Source organism: Saccoglossus kowalevskii, chromosome 18 (genome assembly GCF_978046115.1).
Source record: "Saccoglossus kowalevskii chromosome 18, keSacKowa6.1, whole genome shotgun sequence".
Lineage (NCBI taxonomy): Eukaryota > Metazoa > Hemichordata > Enteropneusta > Harrimaniidae > Saccoglossus > Saccoglossus kowalevskii.
In genome coordinates, this window is record NC_140658.1 from 26,470,600 (window position 1) to 26,497,919 (window position 27,320).

At 34.5% G+C, this 27,320-nt stretch overlaps 1 protein-coding gene across 1 annotated transcript in view; it reads left to right on the forward strand.

Annotated features, from left to right (window-relative positions):
- Positions 1-483: 483 nt before the first annotated feature.
- The window catches only part of LOC100376289 (intraflagellar transport protein 172 homolog), a 35,954-nt gene continuing 9,117 nt past the window's right edge, over positions 484-27,320 (forward strand). The window contains exons 1-31 of the mRNA XM_002739705.4: positions 484-612; positions 2,318-2,461; positions 4,529-4,641; positions 5,384-5,569; positions 6,227-6,529; positions 6,621-6,744; positions 6,969-7,127; positions 8,076-8,228; positions 8,607-8,710; positions 9,736-9,934; positions 10,966-11,031; positions 11,972-12,073; positions 12,711-12,847; positions 13,438-13,630; positions 15,088-15,180; positions 15,597-15,674; positions 15,980-16,228; positions 16,411-16,489; positions 17,063-17,183; positions 19,541-19,685; positions 20,339-20,428; positions 20,913-21,010; positions 21,568-21,703; positions 22,146-22,262; positions 22,678-22,820; positions 23,144-23,302; positions 23,686-23,866; positions 24,177-24,286; positions 24,693-24,828; positions 25,400-25,672; positions 26,093-26,296. Of these exons, the coding sequence (XP_002739751.1) occupies positions 574-612; positions 2,318-2,461; positions 4,529-4,641; positions 5,384-5,569; positions 6,227-6,529; positions 6,621-6,744; positions 6,969-7,127; positions 8,076-8,228; positions 8,607-8,710; positions 9,736-9,934; positions 10,966-11,031; positions 11,972-12,073; positions 12,711-12,847; positions 13,438-13,630; positions 15,088-15,180; positions 15,597-15,674; positions 15,980-16,228; positions 16,411-16,489; positions 17,063-17,183; positions 19,541-19,685; positions 20,339-20,428; positions 20,913-21,010; positions 21,568-21,703; positions 22,146-22,262; positions 22,678-22,820; positions 23,144-23,302; positions 23,686-23,866; positions 24,177-24,286; positions 24,693-24,828; positions 25,400-25,672; positions 26,093-26,296 (4,434 nt within the window). The 5' untranslated portion in view covers positions 484-573. The remainder of the gene's footprint in view (positions 613-2,317; positions 2,462-4,528; positions 4,642-5,383; positions 5,570-6,226; positions 6,530-6,620; positions 6,745-6,968; positions 7,128-8,075; positions 8,229-8,606; positions 8,711-9,735; positions 9,935-10,965; positions 11,032-11,971; positions 12,074-12,710; positions 12,848-13,437; positions 13,631-15,087; positions 15,181-15,596; positions 15,675-15,979; positions 16,229-16,410; positions 16,490-17,062; positions 17,184-19,540; positions 19,686-20,338; positions 20,429-20,912; positions 21,011-21,567; positions 21,704-22,145; positions 22,263-22,677; positions 22,821-23,143; positions 23,303-23,685; positions 23,867-24,176; positions 24,287-24,692; positions 24,829-25,399; positions 25,673-26,092; positions 26,297-27,320) is intronic.

The following is a 27,320-nucleotide window of genomic DNA, read 5'->3' on the forward strand; positions in this document are numbered from 1 at the left end:
GATTCAAGTTGTAGCTGACCGTGGATCTATATACAAGAATCGAATTATCGCGCAAATATCGTTAAATTGTTCCAATCACCAATGCCACGTCTCGGCAAATTAAATGAAATTGAAACCACTGTAGTTACTGTAGAAATGTTTGTCATTATTTGATATATAAATGCGTAAAAAAATACACGTGGGTATTACAATACAATTCATGGGATTATAATTGTGAAGGCTCAGTGTCAGTACAGCCCATCCGTGGCAATTTTATAATTCTTTCTTAAATCCTGTTCCGATACAATTTTTTCATAGCAATTCGTAGAAATAGAACTCAGCCTGGGAGATTGGTTACCGGCCTCTTGTGACTTGGTACGCCATGACACTTTAGGCAGGAACCAGCCAAAATCGTGCCCCAGCAGTGTTAAAGTACGCCATCACCGGCTGTTTTAAAAACTGCAATAGTCTTGACGTCATCATATTGTGTGCACACATTCCTGAACTCGAAGCTGTCCCAGTCAGCTGAGTGTTGTGTTGCTCAGCGGTTCTTCGACAAAATTGGCGAACGTTTATGTATGATTTGTGTTTAAAATGCAGCTTAAACACATGAAAACATTGCTGACCCCTCAGGTATGTACCAATACAATTCAACGTCAATTATTTTGAAGCAATTCGTCGTGTTTTGTGTTCGATCGACACTCAGTTACATTCAAAAATATCCCCGCCAGCCGCCATCATTTTAAATAGTTTATTATCGTCATAGTAACAACACAGACATTGTTTTGGGGGATTTTAATAAATTCTTTTCTATTTTTTACTATTTTATTTCATTAACAATTTGGTAACCATCACCATCGATGATAACCAGTCAGTCTCAAGTCAATTTCATGTGTAACAGTGCAAGTTTAAATACAAGTTCACAATATTTAATATTATCAGTAATAATTTATAAATCCTTGGTATTTATTCTTTATAAATCCTTGATTTATAAATCTTTGGTATTAATATAAAAATTTGGGGTGATTTAAACCTTTTTTCAACAAAGCAGTAGTGAGGTTTTGTGCACCTTGGAGAAGGTAGCAAACTATTTAAGATAAATTTGTCAATAATGGTGTTAAAAAAAAAATCATACTTGCCTCTCAGGCTTCAGTTTTCAAATGATGACAAATACTACATTTGCTAAACCATAATTTTCTCTGAATGTTTAAAAATATTATATTTAAAATTTTTGTTCTTTTTTTACTAAACAATTTGTATTAATTTCTTCCAAATATTTTATATTTCCTTGTGTACTCGCATACGTGTCGCCACTCACAAAGCTTAATATTAAAGCGCGGTAGTCGTCGCGCTGCGCTTGTGCGAGATATATGGGTCTCATATAAACAAAGATGGCGACTTTGACTGTTGCGCAGATCAACAGTACGAACTGAGACGTTTCCAAGCTTTAATTAGGTAATTTTCATGTTATTCGAAGGTATCAAAGAGTCACCGGCGGTAATCAGTGCAAGTCGCGCCCAGGTCAAACCTCATACTTGTGATTTCCATTTGAAGAATGCATTGGATTGTGAGAAAATCAATGTTCATCAACACAAATGTCACACATGCGCAGCGCGATGACTACCGCGCTTTAACTATTAAACTGGCTTGTTCAAAATTGTATATATTTACTATAGTTGAAAGCGAGTTACTATTCAGTGCACCGGATGACAATTTTATATGGCTATAGAACTACCTTAAGTGCAGAGTACTGTAAATACTTATGCTTGATGCAGTTTGGACTACCCATCATGTAAACTAAGATAAAAATGAAGTTTTATAGCATTCTATAAAGAAACCCATTTGCAGTACCCAGTAACTGAAAAGTACCTGAAATCACATGCAGTCACATTAAAGTTTTTGTGTGTAAAGGTACTTTCAGGTTTAAAAGGTGTTTGAGGGCTAATGTGTGACAGATTTAATGACATAAATATGTGTCAATTGTGCTTTTTTCTGAAAGCTTCAAATTTCGATGATTTTCAGTGTGTAGAAATGTTTATGATCATTTTGGCTTCCAGTGATTTGTTATTTTGTTCTCTATTTTATTTAATTGTCAATAACTTTTGGTTGTGTTCCAAAGTGTGTTGATTGACAATGATTCACTATTGCAGTTTTGGGCAATTCTAAACGTGGGGAAATCATAAAATATCTTCTGCATTCACAGCATATGTTGATACTATCAAATACAAATCATAGGCCAAATACACCAATTAACCATAAAAGTATTCCTTCAGATTATGCAATATTAACAATTTATATTTCAATTTCATTGCCCTCTTATATAATGTCATTAATATAGGATGGGGCAGCCAAGATCACAGCTATAGCCTGGGCACCTAATAACAACAAATTAGCTGTGTGTACGGTGGATAGGGTCATTTTATTATATGATGAGAATGGTGAGAGAAGAGATAAATTCTCAACCAAACCAGCCGATGCAAAGGTATGTATATTGTACATGTTAAACATATGTTTTTAGGTAGCATCTTTTTTCAGCTAATTTAGCCAATCTGTAATTTAGCTAATTCAAGATATTGCTATTATGGAACTCCAGTGGAAAATAGAAACTGCCAAATATGTACAGATGCTGTTGAAGATGAGACTCATTTTCTGGTAGTTTGTCCAGCATATAACCATATTCTAAAACCAATTTTTGATTGAATTAACTGCATTAAACCACAATTTGAGCTTCTGTCGCCTATCAGTAAACTTATATATATTTTTTCTTGGGATAATCATGAAATCATCCAACTTCTATTCTGCTGCTGGAGAAAAATAAAAGTGTGGAATAAATTTTAGCCTAAGATTGGTATATTGAGGGCAAATTAGAAGCATGTGATATTCATTTTCAATTTGATTACAACAAAATGGACAAAACCTCAGTTCCAGTGGAACCCCCGTTCCTCTCCCAGTCTCAATATTTAGGTCATATGTAGAAATTCTAAAACAAGACAGCGCCCTTCTATAAGTACGGTAACATTTGAAATACATTCTAAATACTTTTCTCTAGTCATATTACATTTAAATTTACAGTATGTATGCATTTTGGAATACCCTGCAACCCTAGTAAACCATTCTTGCACAGAAATATCAAAACTTCGTTGTTTAAATTCGTATAGAAAGAGGTCATAGTTAGCCACCTGTTGTTTTACCCATACTTCACCAAAACCATATTTACTTAACAAGTTTTTGACGTACAGTGCCCAGCAATTTAACTCCTGGTTTGCCCGAGTATACTGGTATTGATAACAATCTCTAACAGTTTCTGGGAAGTCTAGGTTTATACATTTCAACCCAAAACAAATTATTTCAATGTTAATAAATGTATGTATTTGGTGTCTACCTAGCTCCCCCCTGACAGCACAATTTGTGGCTTTCAAATTAACCCCCAGAATAAATTTACAAAATTTATGGTGAATTTTTCAATATCATTACATTTATGGACTCCCCAAATTTTACAATCAAAAACTTTAAATGCAATACTTGGTTGTAATCCCCCAAATTTATAAAGCATACTTTGTAGGGAATATAAAGCTTTCCTTGCCTGATCTACAATATGTTTTTGTGCTTGGTACCAGATACCCGAACTGCAGAAAATTACACCGAGATAATTGTATCTTCAGACAACTTCTATTTCTCCTCCTTTCCAAAACCATTTCTCAATTTGTATTAATCTCCCTCCCTTCCAAAATACAATATTATTCCTAATGTGGCTGTTGTTAGCAAAGCAAAATTACCAGTAGTACATGATGTATTAAATTTTTGTTGTAAAAAAGGAAATGATTCATTATTTGTTGAACAGTTTCCTGAAGACCGTGTTTGACTATATTTTTGGAGCCATGAAATCTTTTCAAGCAGTGTCACCGTGCTGCTTCGATTTTTGGAGAGTCAGAAAAGTCTGTTCCTACAAATGTTATCAAATCCTAAAAATTAAGAATTAAAAATTGTATTTATACCTTCAGTGTTTTACCCATTAATAATTTGTGTATTAATTGACTTGTCCGCCTTGTTTAAGGGACGACGTCAAAAGATCAATGTCGGATAAAAAACTTAATTCCTTTAGTTTTTTTTCAAACCCCCCTACCCCCCACTGAAACTTAATTGATAAATATTGGTCATGGTGTCAGACTACATTCACCATTAAATACAAATTGATAATCGGACAGTGCATAGCAGTTGGTTGTCGGGTGGGTGTAAAAAGATTTTACAAATGCACCTCATTTGACGCACAAATTTACACTCGAACCAAACCATTTTTCTGTTGTTTTTCCCTTTTCGGTTATTTCTGTCCATGATTGGATAGAAAAAAAAACGAACTACAAATACTCCAAGATTTTTTTGACTTCATTAAAAAATAAAATCGTTTTTGTAAGATGGAAACTTTTTGAGGTCAAAACCCCCCCACCCCCAAACTAAAGGAAATAAGTTTTTTTATCCGACATCGATCTTTTGACGTCGTCCCTAAGTGGATCGTTAATTGTAAATCATTTTGATTATTTCTAATACCCAGTATGGAAAGAAGAGTTATACAGTAAAAGGGCTGGCATTCTCACCCGATTCTTCCAAGATTGCTGTTGGTCAGACTGATAATATTATATATGTGTATAAGATAGGTGATGACTGGTAAGTGAGTGAACTCTGCATTCACCAGTGCTTTGAACTTCTCAGAGAAATTCCTTTCATATTTACACTATACATTATATTTACATCATACATTACTCTTACATGCTAAGGCCATATCAGTTTTAGTCTTGAAAATTGGTGGACTCTCAAATCTGGGTTAATTAACATAAACCTCTGCTTGTGATACATGCACCATACACCATACTTGCTCTACTGGATGTGCAAATTATGTATTTTCTTTTTGTCTTCTTCCCAACAATTTTAAAAGAGAGCATTTCTGATGATTACCAACTGTCAAATTTGCTCTATTAGTAATAAATGTACTTATGAAAATATCATAAACAAGTTAGCATAATTGTTTCAGTATGAGTTCAGTAAACTTAAAATCTCACCAAAACAAACCTTTTGGTTTAGATGCACTGCTAGTGAAGATGAGCTTCTGATACAGCATATATAGTACATTAAAATAAAACGGTTGTTCTCATTGAGACCCTTTGTGGAAAATATAGTTTTGGAAAGGTATTAGTGACATTAAATGTTTTCAGCTATTTCCTGTGACAAAAGTAAACAAAAAAGATGTTTGCCATTTCAGTTTAGATCCATGAGAACCAGTGAAATTGTGTTCATGGTAATTTTCAGTACAGACATAACCTTACTGGTATTGAATTGATTGAACATTAAACACAAATACAGCAGTGGATTATGATCTGTTTCTAATAAGATGTTATTTTTGACTTTTTAGGGGTGAAAAAAAGGTTATTTGTAATAAATTTGTACAACAGAGTGCAGTGACCTGTATGCAATGGCCGCCTGATAATTCTATCGTATTTGGACTGGCTGATGGTAAAGTACGTATTGCTAATGTGAAAACTAACAAATCATCTACTGTCTATGGAACGGATTCATTTGTGGTCTCATTGGCTTCAAAGTAAGTATTAAAGTCACTTAGTATTATGGTCTACTATTCTGTATTTACTGTTACATCTATTACAATACATTGTACATTATACACAAAACAAAGAGACACAGCGTAAATGCAAATTTCCTGAATTTTGGATAAAGAAAAACAATCAAAAGATAAAGACACTATTATAGCTATTATACAGTACATGAACAAACAAAAGAATACGCTCAGTCACACTTATTTAACTTTTTATTTACTCAACTTTTGCTTACTTACTTTTTTTTAGTTATTCATTATTAACTTTATTACATTTTAAACACCAAATTAGAAATGTTGGTTGTACATGGTTGTAATAAAGCTGTTATCTATCTATTAAATACCATCTCTATCACAAATGAGAACAGTGTATTACTATTAATGTTTTTGACACATGTTTCAGATGTTTATTTTTTGTTTATGATTCTCAGATGACCAACTTCTCAAGGTTTTGACATTTCACAAATAAATATATTTTAATATTACATTATACATGTACATTACAATGTTACTTTCAGTGTATCTGTTACGTAGTGTGACATAAGATCTACTAATCCAAAGTGTATTTACCATATACCATAACTTTAAGCCAATTGCTATTTTACATTTCCAATATAAATTACAAATTGTTTTTTAATTTCACAGTGCATCTGGTAAAGGTGTTCTATCTGGCCATGCTGATGGGTCTATAGTACGATATTTCTTTGAAGATGAAGGTACCGGTGAATCGCAAGGTAAAATCTGTACACATAGCTGCCCACCATATGCACTGAGCTGGGCAGGTAACTCCATTATGGCAGCCGGGTGTGACAAACGTATCATTGTTTACGGCAAAGAAGGACGCATTGTACAACAGTTTGATTTCACACGTGACCCCGAGGAACATGAGTTCACCACGGCAGCTAACAGTCCAAGTGGACAGAGTGTGGTTATAGGCAGTTATAACAGGTCAGTGACTATATACGGTAATCATTAACATAAATTGATCACAGTCAATCAGTGATGGCTATAAATTATAATTATACAACATTTATTACAGATTGAGAGTTTTCAACTGGGGACCCCGAAGAGGAATGTGGGAAGAAGCCAAGATGAAAGAAATCCCTAATTTGTACACGATCACTGCATTGTCATGGAAAAAGGATGGATCAAGACTTGTTGCTGTAAGTGTCATTCTACTTTACATTATGATAGGAGAATGTCATCGTCTTCTTCAACCTTGTGAACATCAACAACTTTCAATAAATTTTTTATTATTTTTTTGTAATAAAGAATTTATGTTGTGTGAGTGCAACTGATATTTCTAGTAAAAATATGGATGTCTGTAAAAATATGTAACTATTGAATTCTGTATTATCTTGCATTGTTTACATGTATACATTGATAGGGTACTTTATGCGGTGGTGTGGAATTATTCGATTGTTGTTTGAGACGCTCTATCTACAAGAACAAGTTTGAAATGACGTACGTTGGTTTAAGTCAAGTCATTATCAAGAATCTTTCCTCTGGTACGAGAGTTGTATTGAAGTCTCACTATGGTTATGAGGTAAGCCATTTTTTTCCAGAAATAAATACTCAAAAAATTATTTATAAGCCAAACACCTCAGTTGTATGTATGCATGTGACATCACTGATTCTAACCAAAATGAGTGTATTCATTTTTTTCTATGAGTTGCCCACAAAGTTTTATTATGTCTGATAAAAAGGCTGCAAATAGACCCTGAGATCTTGTTGAAAGCAAGTGAGCCCTGCAACTTATTTTCGCCCCCCCCCCCTCCCCCTCCCCCATAGTGTGTTGCATTCTCTATTGCCATCACATTGACTGTTCCAAATCAGGCAAACATTAGTTGACTACGATGGTGGCAGAAAACGAAACACGATTTGGGATGCAAGAACCAATTTCGTTGGTCTCTTGCTTTCAATGAGACCTCCACTGCTATTTGCGAATAAGGTCACACTTTTTCAATAGTTACACCAGGACATGCTTACAAAAGCAAGAACACAATTATATTTGTACTTTTCAATTTGATCTACCACTTTCTTTCTGATTTTCCAATCTGCATGAGAGCACATAACAACAAATAACATACTTCAAAACTTACTTGGTATTTTTTCAGTGATTTTTGTTGCATTAATTTTACACTCACTTAAACATCAATTTATACCTATTTTTGCGTAATTCTGCTTATATCCTGAATTCACACTGCCCACTTAGGTCTAAACATAGTACACAAACAGCTGTGTTCTAGCACATCAGTGAAAATTGTTCTGTGTCGTCGTCCAAAGCGACTGACTGACAGCCATTTTGTTTTATATTTTGCCAAGATAGATATATACATGTAGACTAATACAAGTTGTCTTGCAGTCAAAGATATTTAATTTAATTCGCCTTGTAGAACTTGAACATGGACAGCACTTTTACTAAAATAAACATAAACATTGATAAGTTAGATGGTTGTGGCATGCTCAATTACTTTATTTTCTTCTTATTCAGATTGACGAAGTCAAGATTCTAGGTAAAGATCGTTATTTAGTTGGACATACATCTGATACACTGTTACTCGGTGACTTGATTACGAATAAACTAAGTGAGGTACCATGGCAGAATACAGGCGGGAATGAAAAATTCTTCTTTGAAAATGAAACTGTAAGTAGAGTTTATTTTTTTCGATTTTTTATCTTGTAATTACTGACAGAGAGTTCATAATTATAATTATTGTGTTTTTTTTATATTCAAAGTACTTCAGTATTTTACATTGTTGTATTCATCGCATGTGATCCATATTAAACATAGCGTGGTGTGATGACTATAGCATGGTAAATTCAATTAAATTACAAAGTAGAATTGCTTTTTATTATATACTGAAAAATTAAAATTCCTGTTATTTATTTCATCTTGATAACAAAATATATTAAAATGAATTATCATTACACATTACTTTGAAATACAAACATTTTATGAACCAAAAGTAAATTGGTATGAAAGACTGAGTGAGATGTTGTTTGTTTTGTAATAACTCTGTAGGTGTGCATGATATTTAATGCTGGTGAGTTATCATTGGTTGAGTATGGAGCTAATGAAGTGTTGGGATGCGTTAGAACTGAGTTTATGAACCCACATTTGATAAGGTAAGTGTAATTTTACCTTACATTATGATGGCGAAGCATTGTTGTAATTGTCTTCTTCAACCTTGTGAACATTAACAACTTTCAATCAAGGTACTGGTATGCACAATATCATCATAATCACCATGGCTACCTCAGCCACCATATGCTACTTATCTGTATAGTCTTTTTTACAGTAATGCTGTTTATTGAATGTTCTTTAACACAGCGCCTGCTGAATCTTTTTTTTATACAATCGATATCAGCAATTCATGATTATTCATGGAGGCTATCTGCAGTTGATGTGTATTAATATATGTCATTTATGGTTAATATTTTGACACAAAATCCTATAAGATTCCTTTAGAACAAATTCCAATAGGATTCCTATAATATTTTGACACAAAATCCTATAGGATTCCTATAGGACACATTCCTATAGGATTCCTATAATATTTTGACACAAAATCCTATAGGACTCCTTTAGAACAAATTCCAATAGGATTCCTATAATATTTTGACACAAAATCCTATAGGATTCCTTTAGGACAAACTCAAACTTTTGTAAGGATGACTATCCATGGATGCTTTCTGCAGTTGATATGTATTAATATATGTCATTTATGGTTAATATTTTGACACAAAATCCTATAGGACAAATTCATATAAGATTCCTATAATATTTTGACACAAAATCTTATAAGATTCCTTTAGAACAAATTCCAATAGGATTCCTATAATATTTTGACACAAAATCCTATAGGTTTCCTTTAGAACAAATTCCAATAGGATTCCTATAATATTTTGACACAAAATCCTATAGGATTCCTATAGGACACATTCCTATAGGATTCCTTTAATATTTTGACACAAAATCCTATAGGACTCCTTTAGAACAAATTCCAATAGGATTCCTATAATATTTTGACACAAAATCCTATAGGATTCCTATAGGACAAACTCAAACTTTTGTAAGGGTGACTATCCATGGATACTTTCTGCAGTTAATATGTATTAATATATGTCATTTATGGTTACCTTCTTTTCAGTGTTCGTTTAAACGAGCGTAAACAGTTAAATGTTGAAGATAATAAAAAAATGGCATATCTAGTTGATTTGAAGACAATCTCTATCATGGATCTTATCATGGGATTTAACATGGCTACTGTGACACATGACTCCAAGATTGACTGGTTGGAATTGAATGAAACTGGACATAAATTACTGTTTAGAGATAAACGTCTCAAGGTAAACATGCATCAGAAAACTCAACATGGATAGGATTGCTAGAGCTATGACCATCACACTTCTGTGTATAAAGCCCTAGACATAAACAGACCTAGTGTTGTCACTTGTATAATCTGTGATGCATTACATAAATTGAGCCACAGTAGAATAATAAATAATGCAATATTAATGATAATGATAATATATTTTTTATAATAAATAAATATGGTTCAGGGGCCAGGAACTAGATTAGTTCCATTGGTCCTCACCAGAAAAACTTTTTTTTTTCTTTCACATGCCTTGAGATTCATCTACATTTCTTTTCTGGTGAAATCAAAAAACAAAATTCAAATCTACAGCACTAGCTTATTAGATAAGATGTTTTTATGCAAAATATGGTGTCAGCTAGCTCCACCTATAATGTAGCTCGGTCATGCTATCATATGTACATGTATACAATTAACACTAGACCAGCAGTTGCCAATAATCTTATATCAAGGCAGAACCTGGAGCACAAACGTTAGTTTTTAAAAACAGCCATGTCCATTGCAGGAACACAAGTAGTTTAGAACGGAAGCTTAGTCAATCGGATAATATTATTATTTTTAAACACAAATATTTAAAGAAAAATTTTTTTGGAGGGCTAGAGGGAAGATAAGTGAAAACTTACTATGTTACTCTCATTAAATAAAGTGTATTATTGTCATGTTTTTAGTTTTCAACTTCATATTAAAGTGAGAGGGTTGTCACTTGCGTACACGCAGGAATTGAGTCCCAAGCGACGATAACAACACGCGCTAAAAACGCAAAGGCTCATGGGTAGACGCTTGTTTGTAAACAATGACACACTATGGCCATCTGACGCATGTGCAAGTGACGACTCCCCCGCTTTAAACAATTTAGCGTGATCAAAGGAACCCTATAGAGTAGGACACAAATAATGTAATGTGATGTGTAATGAATGTCTGAATATAGATAGCAAAACATTAGAGTTGAATCACGCTTAACGACAACAACTTTGTGATGAGGATATATTGTATTGTATATTACAGCTTCACCTGTATGATATTGACACTCAAACCAAGACGACCATCCTTAACTACTGTACTTATGTTCAGGTAAGTTCAGAGAATTATTTACCAATCACTGAAATGAAAATGAAAAAAATAATCATTTTAAAAATTACAGCATGGCACATTATGTTATGAAGGTTTCTAATAATTTCTCTATTGTATCTAATAAGTTTCAATTGAATTCTTGCTAAGTCAGGATATCGGCTAAGTTGTGGTTAACTGAATAGCTTCCAAAAAATCTATTTTTGAAAGAAAATAGCGACCTATTCGCTGCATCACATTTATTGTTCCAGGTTTTAAATTCACTAGTTTGTGAAAGAAACTATACATTCTTATTGTTAACTCTGTTATTCTCTTGGTTTTAATTTAGCACATTTAGGTATCAGCGAAAATAACGATTCCGTGGTAATAAAATCCAGCAAATAATTGAGCCCTACCGGTATATAGTATTCCATTGGTACCTGATATTGTATTCTGTTAATGTAAACTGTGTAATGATTTTATTAATTGAAAATCAAATGTAATATCAGTACTGACAAAGGTTGCTCAGTAAGAATTATGATGTTGGGCATTATGATAATAAGCATAACAAACAGAAAATTCAGCTTATCACGATCCATGCCATGGCACACACACTGGCATTACCGTGTTTAACAATACGTAGACAGGGACAAGGTGTAAAATGTAATCAGCTATTTTATTCATCCGTAATTTGTACAAAGGTCTCATTTTTTGTAAGCGTATAAAGCATTTTTCACATTAAATGTCGTAATTTGTACGCAATTTTCAATTTTGGATCTTAAACACAAATTATCAAATATATTATAAAATTGTAATTAAGATTATGATTTATCTGTAAAGTGTAAAAACCCATTTTTTACTGTAAATGAAACTTTCATTTTATTTTCTGCAACCTGTACCAGGTATCCCAACATAAATATCCCAGTGTACAGTGTTATGATATTGTCTTGATTTTTCTTTGCAGTGGGTTCCACAAAGTGATGTTGTCGTTGCTCAGAATAGAGGTAATCTGTGTGTGTGGTACAACATTGATTCACCTGAAAGGGTCACCATGTTTCCAATCAAGGTCAGTGTATGTTTCTTCCTGGTTGGAAAATGTTTATTTATGTCTCGTACAAACACTGTCTCCATGTCCATTCAGCAACAATGTAGCAGAAATATAATCACTGAGTGCAGATTATTATGCGGGCATGAATCTTGCAGACATTTCACTTTGTCATCTTAGTTTCCTAATAAATTATGACTACCATAAAATACAATGTACCGGTACCTTATTTTAGCTGGAATTAATTTTCGCTGAAAAGACATTTTGGGTGTTTTTTATGGAATTTATTTTCACTGATTTCTGATGAGTTGAATGTAAAATATAGGAAAAAAGGTATATTTCCTTGATTTTATTTCCACTGAATCATCCCTTCAGTGAAAATAGCGAAAATACATTCCAAGCAAAAATAAAGTATTTTACAGTATGACTTCTAAATGGTAAATTAAACTTACAAGAATATGTAAAATTACAATTACCATACTTGCTCTATTAGAAGTGCATGTAAATCCAAAATTCATTTAACTCTGACAAGCTCCATTACATAACTTGTCCACATAAGGGTTAGTCACCATAGAAACACATCTGTAATTTACGTGATCATATGCAGTATACATTAATGTGAATACATTATTCATTATGAATCTTTTCTATATGATAGGGTGATATTGTTGATTTAGACAGAGTTGAAGGTAAGACTGATGTCATCGTAAATGAAGGTGTAACTACTATATCCTATACATTAGACGAAGGCTTGATAGAGTTTGGTACTGCTATTGATGATGGTGATTATTCTAGGTAAGTACATCTAATTGATAATCTAGTTGATAATTGTGTAGCGAAGCTGACTGATGATTGAAATGGCTTTTCAAGATTTTTTTTGCCAAATTTTTCCCACAGTCTGGATGTTTCAACCTCATAGATTCTGGTACATGTCCTGTGCTTATTTCATGTCAGTGTCATCTTCGCAATTTATTTTACTCAATTTACATTTCGTATTTGTTGCAAGCTTGCAATAGTTTCACTATGTTCTATATTTTTTTTCATTCAACATATGATAATGTGTTAGAAAAAATTGAATGATGAATGGAATGCATGTCGAGGTTATTGAATGTGATACATTACTTTAAAGGGCAGTGTCCATATAGCACTGTCAACCTTTGCATTTTGTGTGAATACTTCATGATTATGTAATGGCCATAGCGCTATGATAATATTTAAATTCAGTTGTATAGAACCCATGTATAATACAACAGCTGCCTCTCTTAGGTAATGAGTACTTATATTCGGACGAAAAAACTTTGTAGTGATTGCAAACAGCATGGTGGACAGACCAAGTATGGAGGATCCCAACTTGTTGCATACTGATATTGGTTTCTGTTTTCTAGAGCTGTTGCTTTCTTGGAAACACTTGAAAAGTCTAATGAGACAGAAGCCATGTGGAAGACACTGAGTAAACTTTCCTTGGAAGCCAAACAGTTGCATATTGCTGAGAGATGCTATGCTGCTATGGGTGATGTCAGCAAAGCTAGGTATCTGAGGAGTGTGAATAAAGCAGCGGAGAATGCAAAGAAAGAAATTGTAAGTTTGGTGTTTATTATGATTTCAATGTTTTACTAATACTAGAAATGATTTACAGCAAGTCTCAGAAGTATTGGGGCAGCCAATTTGCAAACTCGCCAGCGAATTGGCTAACTGCTTGGGTTTTGACTAAACGGTTGGCTTTCGAATCTCGCTGGCGCCGTCTTGTGGTCACGCCCACTTAAGGCGAATCTAAATAGCAGTAGGGGACGATCCTCATACTTTAGGAGCTATTCGGCAACGGTCTTACAGTTGGATGGCGATTTTGCTTTCAAATATACCAGGGCAAATGTTCTATGCTCTTCCGTGTCCACACAAAAACGACGAATGAGGTCGATTCTTTCAGCGGTTGGATTAATGTTACCCAAACGGATCGTTTGAGTGTGAAAGTTTGTTATTTTCTCCCTGATTTGTAGGAAACTGTTTCTTAACTTGTCTATTTAGTGTCAAGCAGTGTTCAAGAAGTTAACCTCATATAATAAATATCGGTAGATTAATCACATTTATAATATTATCACGCCAGCTGACTGTGGCCATTTTCGGGCTCAAATCGTTCAGAGGAATCCAGACATGTACCAGCCTGAGGATGCGTAAAAACATTGCATGTCCCCTAATGCAATATAGACTCGCCAAGAGTGGACGCGATCACAAACTGGCGCAAGCGAGATTCGAAAGCCAATCGTTTAGTCAAAACCCAAGCAGTTAGCCAATTCGCTAGCGAGTTTGCAAATTGGCTGCCCCAATACTTCTGAGACTTGCTGTAAAAACAGAATATTAACACTTTGACAACCGGTCACTGGCAGCATAGTGGTTATCGCATCAGACTCATGATTGGTATACCCAAGTTCAAATCCTAACTGAACATCAAAAGGGTTAACCCCTACCCTGGGTGAATGTGCCACAGACTCAATGGGAATGCCAATTCCACTGGCCGAGATTCATTCACTAACGAATGCGACTTTGGGGGAACCTTGGTTAAGGTCCGCAGGTGCTTGTGTTTGACCGAGCCTGGTTGACGCCAGGATAGCACATTAAATTGCCATTTGATAGATAGATAGCCACACAGCCCTGTCATGTACATTGTAGTTCCAAACATGAATATGACTTATGTGGCAAAATGCACTATGAGTCAGCACTAGCACTTGCAATTTGCACTTACAACAAAAAAGTCAGAAGAGACAACTAAATACAATCTGGCAATGATTTATGGAATCAAATTTGTGTCATCCAATAATCATCGTTATCCATGCTTACAATCGGGGACAGAGTTTCCATAATTGCGAAGCATGACAACCTCCTCCCCTCCAATGCAAGTTCACTCTTTGGATATTGATATGATATTTTAGTGCTGCTGTCTTCTTATCGTTCATGCTTACTTTCTGTTTGACCTTCTTGAGTTTCAAAATTCCAGATTTTCCATCATACTCAAGTATTTTTTTTTTTTTCTGATTTACTAGGGTGGAGATGGTACCAGTCATTATGTTGTCAGAGCTAAGTTGGCAACTCTCAATAAACAGTTCAAAGAAGCTGAAGCAGTTTATCTAGAACAGGTATTAACATTGACCGGAATCATGTACAGTAAAATCTGTTCTCGAAACCCCAGCTTCTATTAAAATGGTACATTTACAGTGCAACAGAGGGGTGTGGATTCTATTATAGCATTTGCACATATGAGAAGTGGTGAATTTTAGGTTCTCAATTGTTCAATAAAGTAGGTTCGGCTTCCATTAGCGGTGCGACCATTACCGGTAATACAACTTTTATGGTACATTGTGGCTATCATTTTAAGTATTTTTATGTTTCTGTAAATTAGTGTTACATAGCATTATGTTGGTGAAGCGTCACATTACATTATATATATGTTATAGGTATACATTTCTAATGATATACTGTGTGTAGTGTAGTATAGTATAGAGAAAGGCCTGCAGTTAGCCATACTAAATAGACTTTATGTATTGTCTCTCAGAATAACATAGATGAAGCAATGGAGATGTATCAGCTGTTGCATAAATGGGACGAGTCAATTCAAGTTGCTGAAGCCAAAGTAAGGAAAATATTTCCATAAATTATTACAGCTACATGTATTATAATTCACCCTAAAACTTCTGCCTTGGTGTCTCACTTAAAAAACAGTCTGACAACCCACATTGAGCAAGTGTGATTGATTAAGTTCCATCCACCACATTAGGTAGGCTATCAGCCTGCAGTGTTCAGAACGAATGTTATCTGTTTTCCAGTTACAAAAAAGTGAAAATCTCAACTTAAAATATATATCATATTATATTTCAAGTAAAAAAAATCGGAAAAAATAATTGCAGATCCCATCAATGCATTTGTCATTCATAATAGGGTCATCCAGAATTAGAGAATCTGCGGCGTAATTACTACCAATGGTTAATGGAAACAGGACAAGAAGAGAAGGCAGGTGACCTGAAAGAGAATGAGGGAGATTATCATGCTGCTATTAATCTCTATATGAAGGCAGGATTACCGGCTAGAGCTGCTAGATTAGCTACAAGTCGAGAAGAGCTGATGACAAACCAAGATATCATACAACGCATTGCCGCAGCATTGATCAAAGGAGAATTCTATGAAAGGGTAGGAGTAGTTTAATATTCTGTGATTGAACTTTACATACCTTACATAAAGTTGTTTATTCCAAAGATACAGAATTGTATAGATTGTACAATGAATAGAAATATGCAATACATGTAACACAGCGGTTTAGTATAGGATAATTAGTATCACACCATTTCAATATTTGTTGTATTTTGTGACAGGCTGGAGATTTATTTGAGAAGATTGGTAACAGTCAACGTGCATTAGAATGTTATAGAAGAGGAAAGGCTTATAGGAGAGGTAAAGACAATGTTCTGTCCTGTGGCTGACTTTGGCTTACAGAACATCATACACATCATGCTGTGGTCTTTAGTATGAAGGCTGGCAGTTTTTTTTGTCAGTAATATCAGCTTATTTGCCCTCTAACTCTATTGTAAGTGTGCTACATATTTAATTTTAATATTGTGAATGCAATTGTTAAAATAGTTATTCTTGGGAGTGAACTTCGCCGCCTCACAACCATCACTGGTGAAGACAACAGTCAAACTTTCTCAGAAAGCTGTACCATGGGCTAGTTGTTGAGACTCTCCTGAACACTGTAGCAAGACTCACCCCTACATGTGCAACATTTAATTTTATAAATTTTGTAGTTCAGGATTACCTCAAAGTTTGTGCTATTTTCTTGTCTTGAGCTTGTTTCATCGGCTCTTCAACCAGCAGATCGCACAGTGTCAGTAGAAATACATGGTACAGTTGTGCGCATCCAAGCAATATAAAATGTTTTGTGACATTTTTTGTAGCTCTCCTGAGAATTGCCCTTTCCCTATTCTTGCGTGCAACTAATGATATGACTTCATCTTCATTGTTCCATAGCTGTGGAGCTAGCTCGTAACGTCTACCCGCAAGATGTTGTCAAGTTAGAAGAAGAATGGGGAGACTACCTAGTGTCACAGAAACAAATGGATGCAGCTATCAACCATTATATAGAAGCTGGGTAAGTCATTACTCACTCACATTCTAGGATAGACAGAGATAACTGATAGAGAGGCTCATTTTTGTTTTAATAGCTGATTGAATGTTCTACAGTACTACTAAATACAAAAGAGTAAATAAATAAATATGGAAACAATGCCTGAATTCCCACATTGTATTAGGCCCTACTCTGGTGTCCAATTTGAAATTCCTGTCAATAGTGTGTTAGCTGAATTCATCCTTAAAGTGTTTGTTTATCTACCAGACAATATTGGTATGGATAATATTGCCATTGCCAAATATACTGACTCTGTTTAAGAAAATCCTTGACATTTTAGTGCATGAAGTATTACATGTAATAAAATGACATTTCATCTATTTCTTGAACCTTGAGCACTGCGGTTTTAAGAATGTCCAGCATCATGTCACCCTCGCCCTCACCCTCAATCTCAACAACGTATATCATAGCCAGGTCAACATCATGTGTTGCTTACTGTACATGTTTCCCCTCTGTTGTATGAGCACTGCGGTTTCAAGAATGTCCAGCATCATGTCACCCTCGCCCTCACCCTCAATCGCAACAACGTATATCATAGCCAGGTCAACATCATGTGTTCAGGGTTCTCCCCAGGGCTTTTTAGCGCCGAGGTCCGCGGCGCTATACCTGTGAATCTCGGCGCTTCACTTGGGACCTCGGCGCTATGTGTTCCCACCTCGGCGCTTGATTTCATATTTGACATGCCAATATCAGATGTGAAAAAGCTTTGTTCGCCACGCCGGTCGGCCCCGACCGTCACTCAAAATTAGTGACCACCACGGAAATGCTTCCGACAAGGACTATTGTCTGATTGTTGGTATAATTACGTACCGACCGACACGCATCCTGCCAGTCGTGGATTATAATTTATAAACAATAGACCTAGTCGCACAATACGTAGCGGCTAGTCAAATTTGTGGAATTAGCACCTCTTTGTTTGTAAGTAAATACTTTCTGCGATAGACACAGTCTTTAGATTGAAAGCTAAAATTTTTTCAAAATCAATTCCACCTCGATATAACGATCAGTTCACGCTACTCAAGAAAAAAACAACGTGTTTATTGCGTGATTTGGTAAAATACATTTGAACTGTTATCATTGCGAATCATGTAAAAACTCTTCTTTCAAGACCTAATTTACCTTTTAAAAATTGCAAATCACCTCTTTCGAAAGCTGTCATGCAGTTTTCATTTGAAATCGATGCCAACACATCGTGCTACGACATCGCTTTACTTCCGCAATGTAATTTTTATGATCACTACCATTCGGAAAACCTCGGGTTCTACCGGCATTACCATGCGGCATTTTGATTGGTTAATGGAATTCTTGACCCATCGGGTCAAAGGACACATGCTAATGTTTCACAAACATCATGGCGGGTCTGTTTTTTTTTACCGAAGCGATCAAGTGATCAAAAATAATCGCTCCCGATAAAAATAAGTCGGATTTTACTTACATTTCATATAAAAAAAAAAAAAAAGTAAAATTTGTTGAGGAATTATTGCTATAACTGGTGTATAACATGGCCAAGTAAGTTATGTCACGTCGTAACTTTGATGATCGTTTTGAAGCTTTATTTGTTCGCTCATTACTGTAATTGTAAACGTTTTAGAAGTTGATGGTACGAATAATAAATTACAACAATACGTCAATTAATTACGTGATCGATTTTTTGAAGGAGAATGTTTTTGGAGTGAATAAAATTATGAGATTCGTGAACATAAATCTGGCTTAACGTTTTGAATGCGTTTCCTTCAACGTTTTACAAAACAATTAAATTGCAACAATAATGTATTTGTGTTTGTTTTTAGTCTGCAGCATTTGTATTTCGAGAATGTTTCAAACTCTTCTAAATTGTGAAACATAATGTGTTGATTCCATTAAAAAAAATATTTGCCCTGTGACTGAGCTCACTAATATTCATAATTGTAAATAAGTTCTGTTAATCAATGAAGGAAAGATATGTAAATGATATGCAAATTATTATGCAAATTAGCCCCGGCGCTATGCATTTTTTCTGGGGAGAACCCTGGTGTTGCTTACTGTACATGTTTCCCCTCTGTTGTATGTGTATACATTGTACAGAAAAAAACATTGAATCCACTTGTATTTAATTCTCTATTTTGTTCATATTATTTGTTCAGTTTTAAATTAGATTAGGCAGGCCAATTCAACTATAATATTATAATTATGTGAAAATAGTGAAATTAAAACTCAATAAATAAACATTTTGTGTGCATTACCTAATCCGACTCCAGTGTCATATACAGAGTGTGGTAGAATTTGAGCAGGATTCTATTAAACATCAGGGTTGCTAAATAATTGTATTTTTTTTGTTCCAGTATATCTTTGAAAGCTATAGATGCAGCTATTAGTTCTCGTCAATGGAACAAGGCTGTACAGATAGTAGAGTTGCAAGATCCGGCCGTAGCTTCACGATATTATCACAAGATAGCTAAACATTACTCTGGTATTAATGACTATGAGGTCAGTACAGTTAAAATCAGTTTCAAAGTCAAAAGATAAATTTTGAAATTTCTGTGAATTACTGTTTTAATGGCAAGTAAAATTTTCTCATATGATACAATGATGCTTGCCATTTTATCAATGTTCCTATATTTTGTGGCTTTTACTATTGGGACTATATACCAAACGCGGTCAACATTTGCACTTCTTCTGTGTTCATTTTCAATCTCATTCTCCTATGGGACTGTATATGTGTCATTATCACTGGTTCTAGAATTTGATAATTCAGTTATTGATTGCTTTAACCCCAAGCTCTGCTTCCAAACCCCCAAATACTACATCGGGGTGTCGTGTTGGAACCAGAAGGATTCCAGTTTGTTACAGACATTCACAGAATAAATTTTAATTCTGATTGGCACTGCCACTCAAAAACACTGATAGAATTGTTTTGTTCTTGCACTGTTTTATAATCACAAGCACACCCGCTCATAACCAAGAGATGAAGAATCATGGTTCACAACCTGAGTACATGTCATTTGAAGATGTCATTGTGGTGACCAAACAAAGAAAAGATCAGGGTTACACAAACTTCAATTCTGTTACATTTTAATGTTGCATACATGTACCTTAATACAAAAGTAGTAATTTTTGTTATAATACGTTTGTTTTTTCAGACTGCTGAGAAATACTATGTAAGAGCTGATATGCCAAGGGAAGCCATTGATATGTACACAACTGCTGGTAAATGGGAAGCAGCTCACAGAGTAAGTACAAATATTCATGTAAATATTAACAATGGTGATACTATTTGATGCATTTACTGGCCAAAAACACATTGAGTTTTTGCACTATGACTGTTTGATAGTCTAAGAGTACTATCAATTTTTCTAAAAAATACTAAATACTTCTACTTCGTTAACTGCCATATACTAAACTATTTCTTAGATAAATTTAAGAGTTCTCAGAGACGATTTCTCAGCACCAAACAAATACATTATAGTAATACTGAATACTGGTAATAAGTCAGTAGTAAGTTGTTATTATTATTATTATTAAAGTATGGTGCCAGGGATCAGTCATGTAAAACAAATCTGTCTCACTATGGTCTAATTCAAGCTCATGTTTTAATTAGTAAATTAGGCAACTTTCACTGATTAGCGAAAATAGTGAAATAAAAAAATGAAATATTGCATTTTCCAGTAATTGTGGTTTTATTTTAATCTAAATGTTTGTTTTATTCATTATTAGCTTGCAATTACTTGTATGAAGCCAGAAGATGTAGCTGTGTTGTACATCACGCAGGCACAACAAATGGAATCACAGGGCAAATTTAGAGAAGCAGAAAGGTATGCTTTCCCACTTATCATGCAGGCATCTAGAATACCCTGGTTGTACTGGGCCAGCTAACAAAATCCATACTCTATGCTGTGTATATGTCATTTCACTAATTTAAGGTATTGTTTTCTGCCAATTATAGACATCTATTGATAACAGACACAGTATTCTATTCTGGTCCGAATTCACTGTCAATGGTTGCCGGGGTATTTATGATAATCTTTGGTACAGCATGGCATTCATGTAACATGTCATTATTTTCACATTGGCACCACATATTTATTGCATTAGGGTTGTGTATTTATAGCTTTTTTTGTCATCTATTGATCACATGTGGGTCACCTGAAAATTAATTTTTTTTTTATTGAAAAATAAAATTACTATGGCTAAGCTTGACTATTTGATCTCAGTGTACTGCCATAAAATGCACGTTCAAAATGTATGATATGTGTGCAACCATTTGGTGTTGTTAATGCCACAAATGAGCATGAATGAGTGATCATTGGGCGATGCAAAAATGATACATATGCCAATGTGAAGGATTATATGTCATATAATTTTTTCTTAGACTGTACATTACTGTTGAAGAGCCGGACATGGCTATTACTATGTATAAGAAACAGCGCCAATATGACCACATGGTACGCCTGGTAAAACATTACCACCCAGATCTTCTTGGAGATACGCACCTGCATTTAGCCAAGGTGAGACTTCATATCTTGATTCAAGAATATAAACAATATAAAGATTGAAATAAGTACTGTATTGCATGAATAAATAATTATTATTAGAAGTGGCTCAATTGTTGAAAGAAAAACTCTACATTTGATGAGATTGAATTATTTAGTAGGTTTCAGTTGGTAGTAATGTGATTGCAGAATTAAAGATGTAACTGGAGTAATTTCAAACGGAGAAAACATGAAAACTCCAAAAAATCTAATTTAAAATGAATAAGAAGAAACTACTGAGTGGATTGATAGCATCAGAATTTCTAAACAAAAATAAAAACATATCAATTTAGCAGAAAGTAAAAGGATTTTACAGTATGTTAGGTTAAAAAAAACTATCTGTAATATAAATGTCAACTTTTGAACTTGAAATGCTATTTGAAGTACGTTTCTAACATATTTAATTTATGTTTGACAGGAGCTTGAGAGTGAGACAAGTCTAAGACAAGCTGAGCATCATTACACAGAAGCTGGTGACTGGAAAGCTGCAGTTAATATGTACAGAGTGCATGACATGTGGGATGAATCCTATAGGGTTAGTATTCAAGCACACATATATTTTACAGCAAGTTTTAGAAGTATTGGAAAAGCAAGCTGGAAACTAGCTTGTGAATTGGCTGGCAGCTTGGGATTCATGTTTTATATATCGTAGAATGGTGTATAAATTGGTAGAAAAACTGAAAACATTGATTCCAGAGATTCAAGAAAATATTCTCACAGAATTAATTTAAAAAAGCATTTACAGGTTTACCTTATTTACTTGTATGTGTGTACTGGTAGTATTAGCTTCACTTACGATTAACTCGTTGTCTTTGCAATCTGGTCATCACTGACTTGTCCCTGATATATTTACCTGTAAATATCATGTCACATGTCACGTTGGGTTTGCCTCACTCATGCTTAGTACCATTGTCAGATATACATTTAATATAATCCTAATCTACTTGCAGGTAGCCAAGGCCCATGGTGGAGTGACTGCAGCAAAACAGGTCGCCTATCTATGGGCTAAAAACCTGGGAGGAGATTCTGCTGTCAAATTACTCAATAGGTTTGGGTTATTGGAAGCTGCTATTGATTATGCTGCTGAAAATTGGTAAGTTGGATACACAAACAGGGATTGAATATTATTATTCAGGGGTGGAGTGACTGCAGCAAAACAGGTAGCCTATCTATGGGCTAAAAACCTGGGAGGAGATTCTGCTGTCAAATTACTCAATAGGTTTGGGTTATTGGAAGCTGCTATTGATTATGCTGCTGAAAATTGGTAAGTTGGATACACAAACAGGGATTGAATATTATTATTCAGGGAAACCTATAACACCTCTGTAATTCAATAATAATAATTGTAGGTCACTTGCTGTTCGGTTTATAAACATTTCATCATTAACTCTTAGTTAATTACTTTGTGTGTTTCAGTGCATTTGATTTTGCGTTTGACTTAGCCAAATCTGGCATGAAGAACAAGATGCCAGATATCCAGTTGAAACATGCTATGTATCTGGAAGATGAAGGAAAGTTTGCTTTAGCAGAAGCTGAGTTCATTAAAGCTAGCAAACCTAAGGAAGCTGTACTAATGTGAGTACCGGTAGTAGTTATTCTATTGCAATCTATGAAGTGTATGAAGTGATTTGATAATTACAGACTAACAGCATACTATGTGAAGTATAAGGCCCAAACAATTGGAACCTAGCGTTTCTGGTTTAAGTTGATCAGAAACATGTTTGTTATCAAACGTATATCAACATCAGGCTAGTGTGATTTCTTGTGTAATCATCGTAAACCATGTTATAATCATTGTTTACATTGTCTCTGACTTTCTTCGAGTCAGCGTGTGTTACATGTGGCTCATTTAATTAAAAATTTAAATGTTGTTGCTATCCTATTGTCAAAGTGCACTGTATTCCAGTACACCATGTATTGGTGTCATGTCTCACTACTTATCTTGTTATGATTGATAGGTACGTACACAACCAAGACTGGGATTCAGCACAACGAGTGGCAGAACAATATGATCCAGACAGCGTCTCTGATGTGTTAGTAGGACAAGCAAGATTTGCATTTGAACAGAAGGAATTCCAGAAAGCTGAGGCATTTTTATTACGTGCACAACGTCCTGAACTGGCAATCAAGTACTATAAGGTTAGATGAGCTTGATATTTTTTAGGTTGTTTTATTTAATGAATGACTCTGATCTCATTCATACATTTAGGGTTGACTGATACTATTGCACACTTGCCATGATTTTTTTTAAATACATTTTACACAGAGCTTTTGACTTGGCACACTTTATAAAGCCACTAAATTAAATCAATGTGAACATGTAAAATAACAAAAGATCTCATTGTTTGATCTTCTAATACCCAGTGAATATGCTCAAAATATCAAAATAGTGACAATAAAAGGTTTTAGAGTAGTATATCATTTTGATCTTGTGTTTTCATTTCTGTAGAATGCAGAAATGTGGCAAGATGCCCTGAGAGTGTGTAAAGAATACATACCAAATAAATTAGAAGCTTTACAAGACGAGTATGAAAGAGAAGTTTTATCAAGAGGAACAAAGTAAGATTGTTTATTTAATTTTTCTGTCTTTCCAGTCATGTTCCTTTCAGATTATTAGATGTTACATTACTTCATTGCCATTATAATAAATATATATCATCTACAATACTGTAAAAGACTTTTCGCTGAAAATACTTTTTCTGCATTTTGTATGGAATTCCAAGCAAAAATAAAGTATTTTACAGTATTTTGAAAGATAAACTCACCACCCATGCTTACTAGTGAAAAAGAAAAGACAATGATAGTGTTAAAATGATTTTACTATAGTCATAAACTTCCTCATAATGAAGCCACTCTGCAGTCGGGAAGTCAACTCAGGGGGTTGTACGTGTATAATGTACAGTATCTAATTGCACTGTTGTATGGACGTTAATATTAACCTAATATTATGTGTTTATCACCACAGAGGAGCAGAATCACTGATTAGCCAAGCTAGAGAATGGGAAGCATCTGGTGAATATACTAGAGCCATCGATTGTTACCTGAAAGTCACTCCTAAACAAACATCAGATGGTCATCTACTAGAACAAAGCTGGACTAAGGTAGTTAATTCCTTCCATCCTATGACAGGAATAAAATTCCTGTCATAAAAATAAAAAAAAAATTAAAAGGAGATTTTGTAGGAGATTGGCTAGATGATCCAGCTGAATGCTTTGATGCAATTTAAAATTAAAATAAATAATTCTTTCATAATTTTAATCAGTGCAAGGCACTTTCAGAAGTCTTGGCCTTGGGTGCCTTTAAAAAACACATACATCCTATGTATTGTAGATCACCACAACAATGATATTCTAAAAATTGATTCAAAATATTGTCCAGATTGCAATGTCAATTGTTTGTATGAAGTTCTTTACATTTTGTGATACTGTGAAAGGATTAATTATTCACTGGGTTTTAATTTTGCTTATTTCGCCGATTAAAAAATGCACTAAATCAAAACCCAGTGAATATGTAAAATTTAGCATAGAACACATTATCTAAATGATAAAACCGTGAATTTAAAATCCACTGAATATGCCTGAAATGGTAAATCATGAAAATTTAAATCCATTGAAAACTAGTCATTTTACAGTAGTGCTTACAAATACAAACTCTCGTTACTATCTTGTACAGGCTGCAGAGTTGTCAGCCAAATTCATGGGAGTGCGCAAAGCCATGGAAGTCACTAAGTTAGTTTGTCCAAGACTGATAGAGGTGGGAAGATTCAGTGCTGCAGCTGAATTGTATCTGAGTGCTGACATGATTAAAGAAGCCATAGAAACATTCATTGAAGGAGAAGAGTGGGATAAAGCTAAGAGAGTTGCCAAGGAAATGGATCCCAGATATGAGAGATATGTTGATGAGAAATATAAAGAATTTCTCAAGGATCAAGGAAAAGCTGAATCGGTATGATTTATTTAGTCTCATTCCCTGCTTCCAACACTGTTTCACATTTTTTTTTCATAAAAATCTCATTGTACATTCTTTCTAGAAAGTATGTGCAGATTGAAAGGAGTCTGATTGACACAAGGCCTGCTGACACCATTTTTTCCCCTTTAATTCTCTAACTAGGTGTTGTGTAGGTGTTTCAGCAGGAGATGTGTTAATCATAAAAAAAAACAAAAAAAAAAACAGTTTTATGGTTAAAGAGAAACTTTAAAGTTTATAATATAATATACACCATGTTTACTTGAAGTATGTAGTATTTACTGGTACATCTCATTTTGGTCATGAAAACTGCTGAATCTTGTGCACATGTTTCCTCACCACAATGGTGCTGAGAATTCCAAGTGATTCAATATTATAATTCATATTTTGTTAAACCAGCTGATTGCTGTTGATGTTATCGCTGCACTGGACATGTATGTGAACCGTGGACAATGGGACAAGTGTATTGAAAATGCAGAGAAACAAGGATATAAAGTCTTGCATAAATACGTAGCTCTGTACGCAACTCATTTGATTAAAGAAAACAATATCCAGAAGGCTTTGGATTTGTATGTGAGTCATGGAGCTCCGGCTAACCAACAGGTAAGTTCTTTTATGTCATTACACAATGACAGAGCTGTGTCTATGGTCAAAATATTTGTATGATCTAGTTTAAAGCGCGGTGTTCGTCGTGCAGCGCGTGTTCGAATTTCATGTAAATAAACAATGTATTTTACACATGTTGTATACGTCGTTATGAGTCCCATATCGAATAGAACGTGGTGCGATGACCTTTAAAATAAGTCCAGCTGTCATTGAAGTCGAGCAGCGATATTCATATTGTTGATTGTCCGTTCTCGGTGTCAACTTTACATTTTCAACTTCTTTGTAAAAAACTATTAGTCATGTAGCTTTGATATTTTCAGGAAGGTACCTTGGGTGGTTCTTTCTACAATCACTTCTTTAATTGTTGTAAAACTTCTTTCAGATTAATTCATTTTGTGACGATATTTTCAATCCAACTCTTTTATACCAGTATTGTGGATCAGATTATTTTCAGACTAGGCCTCACAAACTATATCAGTCGACAGTATAGTTTAGGCTGAGAAAAAAAATATCTCTGTTTCTCGTTTCCGCGCGCATCATTTTGAACTATGCGCCTCAGACGTTTTTTTCCTTCTAGAGCATTCCAAAATGCGTTTGTACTCGCACTTGTCTCAAATTTCCCCTGTTTTAGCCTCGCTGCATCATTTTGAAATTTACATGAAACAAGAAACAGAGAATTTTTTTCCTAGCCTGTTATGCTTCTTCTAGGACAAATAATGTGTACCACTGGCAATATGGTATTTGTTGCATAAGACCCGTGGTTAGATTCCTACCTGGAGTCGAACGCCAAAAAAGAGGTCATTTCCTCTACTGGGAGAGTACTAGATGTGTAATAATGCATATTTATCATACATATACATATCATTTTGTATTTAATTTTATCAAATATGGATGTCAAGTAGGTTTGAATCCAACTACAAGTACTTCGGTTCTCAGGAATGACTGGGAAAATTTCAATCAAACTGTATTATTTTGTTTGTTCAATTCAAAGTGGCTCCTGGTGGCCAGTCTTTTTCTTTCA